Source organism: Talpa europaea, assembly GCF_964194135.1.
Source record: "Talpa europaea genome assembly, chromosome: 3".
Lineage (NCBI taxonomy): Eukaryota > Metazoa > Chordata > Mammalia > Eulipotyphla > Talpidae > Talpa > Talpa europaea.
This window is the reverse complement of record NC_140069.1, coordinates 719434-729203: the sequence shown is the minus strand read 5'-3', so window position 1 is coordinate 729203 and position 9770 is coordinate 719434. Positions and strand designations below refer to the sequence as shown.

The 9770-nt window shown below is 72.2% G+C and overlaps 1 protein-coding gene across 1 annotated transcript; it reads left to right on the top strand.

Annotated features, from left to right (window-relative positions):
- Nucleotides 1–608: 608 nt before the first annotated feature.
- Nucleotides 609–2024, top strand: GPIHBP1 (glycosylphosphatidylinositol anchored high density lipoprotein binding protein 1; the record flags this gene model as incomplete). Its single annotated transcript, XM_084229453.1, has 4 exons — nt 609–660; nt 1049–1171; nt 1541–1654; nt 1732–2024. The coding sequence occupies 4 exons, from the start codon at nt 609–611 to the stop codon at nt 2022–2024; spliced, it is 582 nt and encodes a 193-aa protein (XP_084085579.1).
- Nucleotides 2025–9770: the final 7746 nt, after the last annotated feature.

The following is a 9770-nucleotide window of genomic DNA, read 5'->3' as shown; positions in this document are numbered from 1 at the left end:
CTGTCCCCTCTGGCTTCTGGTAGCCACAGACCCCTAGGGGGAAGCAAGAGCTGCTGTCCCAGACCCGCGCCAGGGAAAGGCGCGGCTGGAGTGGGGTCTCCATCGACAGCGCCGCTGGACAATGTCCACCCCAAGGACAGCCAGGGAAACTGAGGCTGGGCACGTTAAGGGAGTGGCTGAGGCACAAGCCTCTGACTGCAGCCGCCACCCCGCCCGGCCTCCGGGAAGGGGAGAGCCTCAGCGCCCGCAGCCTGTGGGGAGGGGCAGCCCCTCGCCCCGCTTACCAGCTGCGGGCCCGGCCTGCCCGCGGGCCCCTGAGGGCGGCAAGCCAGGCAGGTCCCCGGTGGCCCCGTGGCCAGCACCCACCTTCCGCCAGTGGGGGCGGGGGGGCACAAAAGTGGACAGGACACCCGCCCATGGGGACTTCCCGTTCCCTCCAGGGGAAGAACTGGACGGCTCCTTGGCCTGGTGCCTGGAGCAGGGGGCCAGCGTGGGCCCATTGTTTGCGGCCGCTGGGGAGGGCCTCCAGGAAGCCCCTGGCAATGCCCCCTGTCCCACTTCCCACGGAGGCAGAGCGGCTGCGGCCTTGGACAACGCGGAGGCGCGGGATGAAGGCGCTCACGGCCATGCTGCTGGCCCTGCTGCTGTGCGGCCGGCCAGGTACGCGGGGCAGGCCCTGGGGGCAGGGCGGTGTGGGCCAGGCCCAGGGCCCAGGGTCTAGAGGTGGGCTTGGGAGGAGCTGGCGCCCAGTGCCCACAGGCCCCAAACCAGCCCAGGCGTGGGTTCTCCCCCTCGGCCCCCCATCCTGCTGGGCCTCCCCAAGATGCACGCTCTGGGGCTCCTCCGTCCTCAGCTCCAGGGTTCCTTCTCTGTAAAGTGGTCACGCCCTCCCAGGGTTTCTGGGGGGGCAGCCTGAGGGGCTGCTGGTCAGGGCATGTGGGTGGGAGGGACGGGGCCTGGGGGGGCAGGCCGGGGAGGATGGCAGCACAGGGGCGGGGGATGGGCGGCGGGGCCTGGCGTGGGCAGTGGAGTCTCTCGGCGTCCGCAGGGGGCGGGCAGGCGCAGGACGAGGGGGCAGAGGAGGAGGACCCGAGGCAGGAGGGCTACGACGAGGACGACGAGGAGGACGAGGAGGACGAGCAGGACAAGGCTGCAGGCGGCAGGGGTGCAGGTACTGCCCTGCCAGGGCAGGGGCGCTCCTGCCACTGGTTCCAGGGGTGGGGGGGTGGCCCAGCCCTCAGCACCAGGACCACCCAGGTGGGGAGCTGGGGAGGAGCCCCAGGGGGCCACGGTGCGGCCATCAGGGACCCGTGTGGTCAGGGCAGGGGCTGGGGGCCCCAAGGACACACCCCAGACCTCTGGAGCCCCTGCCGAAGGGCTTGTCCCCCACCCCGCCCCCAACCCCACCTGCTCTTGGCTCTCGTCCAAGGCCGTGGCCAAGCGTGGGCTCTGCTGGCCTATCCCAAGGGGCACAGGGAGGCGCCGGCAGGCTGGTCTGGGGTGCGGAGGTGGACCCGGTGAGGACCGACCCCCCTTGCAGGGCTGCGGTGTTACTCCTGCCAGTCCCTGCACCGCGGGGAGGGCTGCGGCCTGCGGCAGAACTGCAGCTCCAGCCACGCCTTCTGCAAGACCATCCTCTCCCACGGGGACACTGGTGAGCCCAGGCCGGGGGGGGGGGGGGACCCCGGGCCCGCGCCCTCCCCCGCCTGACCGCCTCTCCGCCACCCCCAGAGTCCGGACCCCTGACCACCTACTCGGCGTGGTGTTCGGACACGTGCCGCCCCATCTCCAGGACCGTGGCCGGGACCCTGATGACCGTGGCGTGCTGCCAGTCGGCGCTGTGCAACGTCCCGCCCTGGCAGGGCCGGCCGGGGGGCGCGGCGGGGGCGCCCCAGGGGAGCCCCGCGGCTCTGGCCGCTGGCCTCCTGCTCAGCTTCCTTTTGGTCCTCGGCTCGTGGGGCCCTGAGGTGCCCCGCCCTCGTGGGGTGCCCCGCCCCGGCTGCCCCTGGCCGCCACGTGAATAAACCTGCAGCGGCCCGAGCCCCTCCCAGCCCCCCGCTGCTCTTCCTCCGTTTCCGTCTGGCACCTTGATTTCCTCTCCCCAGCAGCTGGGCGAGGCCTCGGCCCTGGGGAGGGGGGTCCTCGCAGCCTGGGGCCGAGACAGGCTCGCCTGGGCAAGCGCCCTCCCCTCCCCGTCCCTCTGCCTGAGGGCCCTTGGGTCGCCTGGCCTTTCCCTGGGGGGTGCTCCCGGGGACAGTGCTGGGGGGTGGGCCAGGAGGCTGCGGCGGGTAGGAGAGGGGTGCAGAGTAGAGTTCGGGGGCAGGAGAGAAGGAAGCAGGCAGCGGCTGGCTAGGCCTGCCCAACAGCCCTCCGGGCAGGGGTGTGGCGGGGCTGGGCAATCGGCTCCCCATCCAGGGAGGGTTCCCGGGGGTCTCCCCTGGCTGCAGAGTCTGCCGGGGGCTGGGCTGAGCCTCACTGTCCCCGGCGACAAGCACCTAACAGGGCTCTGGGAGGGGAGAGGAGGCCGCCGGCCTGAGCGCGCTTGGCCATCCGGGCATCGGGGAGCAAGGCTTAGTGGGGCTCGGCACCTGCCCACTTACGTCCCCTTGCTGGGAACCCAGAGCCCAGGCCTGCCAGTCAGGTTCACCCCAGCAGTAGAAGGCGCCCCGTCCCTTCTTCTTTTTTTTTAAGATTGATTTATTTTTATACAAGAACTGGGGTGCAGGCCAGAGGTGCGGGGGGTGAGAGGATTCACCAGAGACAGAGCAGGGAGCAGAACAGGCAGATGGGCCGAAGACACCACTGAGGGGAGCAGCGGGGAGACAGGAGAGGTCTGCCGCGCCATGTGGGTAGCTCCCTGGCCGGCCAGGATGGAACCCACACTGCGGAGGCTGCGGGCAGCTCCACAGCGCCGCGCTCAACCTGCTGCGCCACCGGGGAGGCCTCCCCTGTCCCTTCTCCCCTTCACGTACTGATGGAAACTCAGTTCTGGCTGGAGGCAGCTGGCAAATCTTAGGTGCAGGAGGCTTCCTGCTGGCTGGAACGACGGCTGGAGCTCAGCAGCCCCCTGGCGCCGGGAGGCAGTGCGCCGGCAATGGCAGGGCAGCGTGGTGGGAGGAGCCTGCATCGCTGATGACCAGGAGCCAGGAGGTCAGCCCCGCACTGCCCCCTCAGGACCCCTGACCTGCCAGGGAAGTAAACGTGTGCCGTGCTGGAGCCGGGCACCGTGGGGCTCCCCGTCGCCGCCTCGTCACGCTCACAGCAGGCGCAGCCACGGACGCACAGCCAGTGCGGCCTCCTCTCCCGCTGCAAGGCGCCTGCGTTAGCCCCACACGGGCCAGCCCTGTGGTAGCCCGCGGTGAGCCGGAGCTTGGCACGCCCCGCCACGGGCTGCAGCCAGGAAGAAGGGACGTGCTGGGGCGAGCCCGATGTCCCTGCGCCCGGCAGCCCCGCCCTGAGCCCGTGCGGAGGGCTATGGGAAGAACCCCCTGAGCCCCGCGCCACCAGACACCTCAGCACCTCTGGGACAGGGGCGCGGCTGCTGCCGGCACTCACGGAGCCCAGGTGTGGGAGCCCTGCCGGGGCGCAAGTGCCGGCACCCCCTCACCACGCTCCCGGAGCTGAGCCTCTGTGGGCAGCACCAGCTGGGAGCTGGGGAGGCCGGGGCTGCAGGGCCCGCCCCGGCCTCAGCCTCTTCTCCAGGTCCCGGGGCCCTCCCGGCTGGAAGCAGAACCAGCTGACCCGTCTCGGGGCCACGGGCACAGAAGGGAGCCGGGCGACGTGAGTGCCCTGAGCTCAGGCGTGGGCACCAGCCCCACCCTGCCAGCCCCCGCCTGGCACCACCACAGGGGCTCAGGACACACTGGCCCATCAAACCTCTGGCTCAAGGTCATGGAACAGGGCAGCGGCAGGACCAGGCCCAGCTCGCCGTGTCCTGCCAACAGCAGTTCTGGGACGCTGGGGGGTGCCGGGGGCTGTGCCAGAGCTGGGGGTGGGGCTCAGACGGCGGCCCAGCCCCAGTCTGGTCTGAGGAGGCTCTAAAAGGAACGGGCCAGGGGACAGGGTGGGGTGGGGTTCACTGCGTCCACCTGCCCAGGGGACGCACCCCACGCAGCTGGCCACATGGTCCTGGGGTGTGCCTGGTGGGCTGCCCTCCCCAATGTGGGTGCCTTGTCTAGCCCACTGGGGCCCAAATGGAACAAAAAGGCAGAGTCGGGCTGCCCATCTGCCCTCCGACCCCGGAGCTCCTGGTTCCCGGGCCTCAGGCTGAGCCACACCGACGCCCCGGCTGCCCCCCGGAGCTGCCCTCGGCCCTCGGTGGCACGCAGCACCGCAGCCCGCCCCAGCTCTCCAGAGAACCCTGCTGACCGAACACAGAGGGCACTGCACCCCCTCTTCAGCTGGAAGGGACCCTGAGGTCCTGGGCTCATGGCCCCTGCCCCCTCCTCAAAGCCCCTCTCCAGCCAGCCCCTCCCCACCTGCCTCGCAGCCACCCTCCCTCCAGGGCCTCAGGGCCACTGCCCACGTGGGGTCGCCTCCCTGCCGAGGGGCCCAGGCTGGGTGTGGGGCTGTGACGGAGCTCAGCCCCCCATCCCACGCCAGACCCTGCCCCTGCCGGGCCAGCTGTGAGCCCTGGGCCAGCAGTGGGCGCTCACCTGGCCCAGACCGGGCAGAGCCAGGCCCGGCCCTTGGCGCCTCCACATGACCCTGCGGCCACCCAGGGGTCAGCCTGCCCCCTGCTTGTCCCAGCCCGGGGAGGCAGGGAAACCTCGTGATGGATGGACAGGCCCCCGCGCCCCCTGCCCTGCCCGACACCCACCCGGGCTCTGAGACTCCTGGGGCCTCACGCCAGCAGGGGGCGCCGCTAAGGTTCGCTGTCACCCGCCCCCAATGCCGCCCAGTGCCCACCTCCCAGGGGGGCCCTGGAAACAGGAGTCGGGAGCGGGGCTCCTTCCAAGCACACGTGGGGGGCCTTACCCACTGCGCTGAGAGTGACCTCTGTCCGCGGCCTGGGGCAGGCGTGATGCCTGACCTGTCCTGCCCACCCCCAGCAGGCTCCGACCTGCCCTACAAACCAGGGTGCGCTGGGAAGCCCCCTCCCGTGCCCTCTTCCTCTGCCCTCTGCCTTTCCTCCCCCGTCTCCCCTCCATTTCCCCCCCCCCTCCCCTTCTCCCTCTCTCCTCTTGAGGGGTGTCCAGCCCACTCCCATATGCCCCCATCCCTCCTTGGACCCCAGGCGCTCCTGCTCCTGAGCTGCCCGGGGCCTGGGGAGCCTGGGGAAGGAGCACCACCGTCTCCCCTCAGAACGCTCCCTGCCACGGGGCCCTGAGGTCTCGCCACGGCCCCGCTGGCTGCTGCCCTCCATCCTGCCCTGCCTGCAGCGGCCCTCTGTCCGCAGGGTGGCCCTCCTGCCCCTGCTGCCCCTGGAGGCCGGGGCTCAGGAGCCACTGGGCTGAGCGCCCTTCCCAGTGACGCAGCCCCGCCCTCCCGCGGCCTGTCCTACCCCACCCCGGGGGCCTCCCCTCCCAGGGGAGCACTGCTGGCCTCACCAGGGGGCTCCAGAGCAACCTTCAGAGGCGCCCCTTCCCCGCAGCCCCCTTCCGCTCCCCTTCCCCAGGTCCTTGTCCCCTTGCCTGTGCCATCGGGCCACCCGCCTCTCCTGCCTGCCCTCCCCAGGCTGCCCCAGCTGATGCGTGTCCCGGCCCTTCCTTTGCCGCTCCAGAAGCAGGTGGCTCTGGCCGCACGTCCGGTCCTTGTTCCCAGCCCTGGGAACTGGGCGCGGGTGGCCAGCAGGACTTCCCTGAGGACAGAGATTCCCTGGGGGCACCCGCCCTGACCTGCAGGGCAGGGCAGGCACCACCCCACACTCAGGTCCAATGCAAGGGTTTTCCAGAGGAGGGCGGGGTGCGGCCCCAAGTCACGGGAGGAGCCCTCTAAGGGCAGAGGCCCGACTCTGACCCAGGAGCCTGCCAGCCGGGCCAGGGCCCCACGGGTGTGCGCGACGGGGAGGGACACCGAGCCCAGCCGGCTTGCCCGCAGCCACACGGGCTCCCCAGGCCCCAGGGCGCGGCTTGCAGACAGCAGACTGGTGGGCGAGCCCTGAGCCCAGGAGGCCAGGCGGGCAGTGCCCAGAGCCACAGGGTGCACCCCCCCGTGCACCCCCCCCCCGCCACCACTCGCGTCCGAGGCCCCCAGAGGTGCGCTGAGTGAAAGACGCGCCCGGCTTCATGCGCGGGATGCTCCGCACCGACAGCGCTGGAAGCAGAGAGCACGCGGGCCGGGGGTGAGGGGCCACCCTCCCGCGGGCCCCCCGGAGCAGGGCCCCCGGCTTACTCGCACCGGAGAGGAAAGTGTGGAAGGTGGCGCACGCGCACACCGGGCATGCAACTCACATCTGTGCACACACGTGCGTGCGAGCACACTCACACACATGCGTGCACACTCGCGCGTGCACACGCACTCAGTCACACACTCAACTGGACACGCCCATGAGCCTGTCTGCATCCGGGTGTGGTAGGTGCCGAGTGCACAGACCCGGCCACGCTCGGGCGGAGGGTGCGCGCCCTGACGATGTGCGCGTGTTGTGTGCCGTGTGTGCGTGTGTTGTGTGCCACGTGTGCATGGGCTGTGTGCCGTATGTGCATCACTGGCACCCTGAGGCTCAGCTTCCCGGCTGCACAGGCCGACGCGCCCAGGACGGGGCTCGGGCTGGGGTGGTAGCCGGGCCCTGCACCCACGGGGCGCGTGGGGCCTGCTCCATGCTGTCGCCTCACCTGTGGCGCGCAGCCTGCGTGGACGTGGCTTGACATATTTCCCAACTTTCCGCGGTTTTTTGAACAAATGAGAAGCACTTGGCTCGCGACCCTGTTGCCATCAGGCGGGGCTCAGGGGCGCCACACCCCACCGTGGCCAGCAGCCTGGCTCCTGCGGGCCCAAGTTCGCTCTCTGCTTTCCGGGCTGGCTTTTCCCAACAAGAAGCCAGGTCAGGTGGGGCTTCCTTATTTCCTTCCTTATTTCCTCTTCAGATCGCCCCCAAAGCAGTCCCAAGGGAGAGCAGGAACCAGCTGGGCGGGCCGGGGCGGCCGCGGGCAGGGCTGGCCCCGAGACCCAGGCCAGGAGCCAACAGAACCCGGGGAGCACGGGGCCCACAGAGCCAGCAGCGGCCACAGGGTCTTCACGGGCCCAACTGTCCCGAAGGCCCAAAACCACACGGCGGACAGGTTCCGCCTTCAGGGTGCGCCCTGCCCAGTCCTGCCGGGAGGGCGGCCTGACATGGCACCACCCCCCGGCCACTCACAGCCCTGAGATGGGGCTGGCGCTGGGCCAGGACCGGAAGGGGTGCTTGCCGAGACCCTGAGTGGGTGGGACGGTCTCCCCAAGACCAGGTCCCACCAGGACCTCAGCTTGCCCCTGTGACCGTGCACGCCCTGGCATGGGCATCCAAAGCCCCAAGACACCCCCAGTAGGTACCCCGGAGCTCATGTGACCCCCAACCCACCCAGCTGACTCCCCTGGCTATGGCTCCTGGGTGGCCCCCCAACACGGCTGGCACCCCCTGGCTGCCCCCTCGGGAGCTGGTGTCCACTCCAGCACACTATGTCTCTCTCCCTCCCAGCCAGGGGGGCTGCTCCTCCCCTGTGACGCCTCCCCCAGTCGTGGACAGCAGGGTGCCCAGGCAAGCCTTTCAGCTCCCCCTCCTAGGCTTGCTGCGCCCCTAGGATTGCCATGACGGCCCCTGCCCCGCCCTGTTGCGTCTGTCCCAGGCCTCCCTGGTGACCTAGAGGTTGGGTCTCCGTGCTGTCACCGCCAGGAGCAGCCCAAAGGGCGCAGCAGACCTCGCCTGTCTCCCCGCTGCTCCCCTCAGCAATGTGTGTCAGTGGATCCGCCTGTTCTGCTCCCCACTCTGTCTCAGGGGGTCCGGCCCGCGATGGACAGACAGCCGCGGGCGAGGGGGGCCGCGGGCGAGGGGGGCCGCGGGCGAGGGGGGCCGCGGGCGAGGGGGGCCGCGGGCGTAGGGGGCCCCGGGCGAGGGGGGCCGCGGGCGAGGGGGGCCGCGGGCGAGGAGGGCCGCGGGCGAGGGGGGCCGCGGGCGTGGGGGGCCCCGGGCGAGGGGGGCCCCGGGCGAGGGGGGCCCGGGCCGCGCAGGTCGGGGCCGCCCGGGCTCGGGCGCGCTGGGTCTCCGCCGGGCGCCGCGCCACCGCCGGCCGCGAGGGGGCGCCCTGCCACCACCGAGGCGGCGTCCTCCGGCGCCCAGAGCGCCCCGGGAGCGCGCGCGGCGGGCGGGGCCCCGCGGACGCACTTCCGGCCGGGCCGGGCGCGGCGCCGGCCCCGCTGTCCCCGAGGAGGCCGCCCGGCCCGGCAGGGGCGCCCCCCGCAGCCGCCGGCGCCCCCGCCGCCCGCCCGGCCCCCCAGGCCGCGGGGTGCGCGCCCGGCGGGTCGGGACGATGGCGGCGCCTGCCGGCCTCGCGTCGCCGGGGACCCCGGAGCCGAGCCCCGGGACGCGCCGCCGCCCGCTCGGTCCTCGCCCCGGCGCGCCCCGGGAAGGGGGGGCCCGCGGTCCGGGCGGCCCGAGTAGGTGCCCCGGCCCCGGCCCCGGCCCCGGCCGGCGGGGCGTGGCGGTGCCCGAGGTGACCCCTGGGCTCCGCTCGCAAGGGCCGCTCGCGCCGCCGTCCTCGGAGCCCGCGCCGCCCAGGGCCGTGCCGGGAGCCGGGGGCCCCACCTGGCGGCTCGCGGCGTCTTTGTCCACCTCGGGGGGCGGCAGAGGCTCGGCTCGCAGCAGCCGGGCCCGGGCCGGGCTTCCAGGCCACCTTCAGCCCAGCAGCGCCCCGCTCAGGGGTCCCGGCGAGGTCACACAAGCCAGGCGGGTGCGGTCCCCGCCCTCGCCAGTCCAGGGCTAAGTGGGAACCCTGTGGCCCCAACTGCCCCCGTGGCCAGCCGGGCTGGGGGCGGGCATGGCCTGGACAGAGCCCAGACCCCAGCGCAGACTCTGCAGCCTCAGCTGGGCACTGCCCGAGGCAGCCACCGTCTTCTCCACCCCCCCCCCATGCACACGCTGGTGGCTGCCCGCCCAAGCGTGCCTGTTTCTCACGTTACCTCACAGTTGTGGGCCCTGTAGCCCCCCGCCCACCTGTCCCCCCCGGGGACACGGCCGCACAGCGGTGAACCTGCAGGGCTCAGGCCAGGCCTCCGTCCCCTGCTCCAGCCCGGGCGGCTCCTCCTGTCGAGGAGGGGTTGGAGGGCAGGGCTGGGCGCGAGGGCACAGCTGAGCCCAAGCAGCGGGACTGCAGCGCCCCAGCTCCAGGCTGACGTCCTGGGGTGGGCCAGTGCCGAGTACCTGAGGCAAGAGGAGCCTGTGTGGCCAGGGCACTGCCAGCCCACGACAGCGAGGGCTGGGGCACCCGAGACCCAAACGCCGGCGCCATTGACAACCACACAGTTTTTGTGCCGCTTCACAGACCAGGAGAAGAACGGCCAGCCCCTGGGGGGTGTCCACCCAGACCCTCTGCACCCTCCGCCAAGCTGGAGCATGCGCTCCCTTGCTGCGGGCACCGATGCCCAGGGCGCGCTTGACTCCTCCGGTTGGATTTGAGGGCACTTGGGGAGGGCGCCAAGGGACGTGGAGATGGCTCAGCCTTTGGGTTGCTGGTTGACATGGTGGCTGCCTCCGGTGGGCGGACAGGACAGCGTGGACCCCTGCAGGGCACCTTCAGGGCCTGTCCTGCCCCAGGAGGAGCCAGAGGTGGGGGGCTGTGCTGAAGCCTGAATCCCGG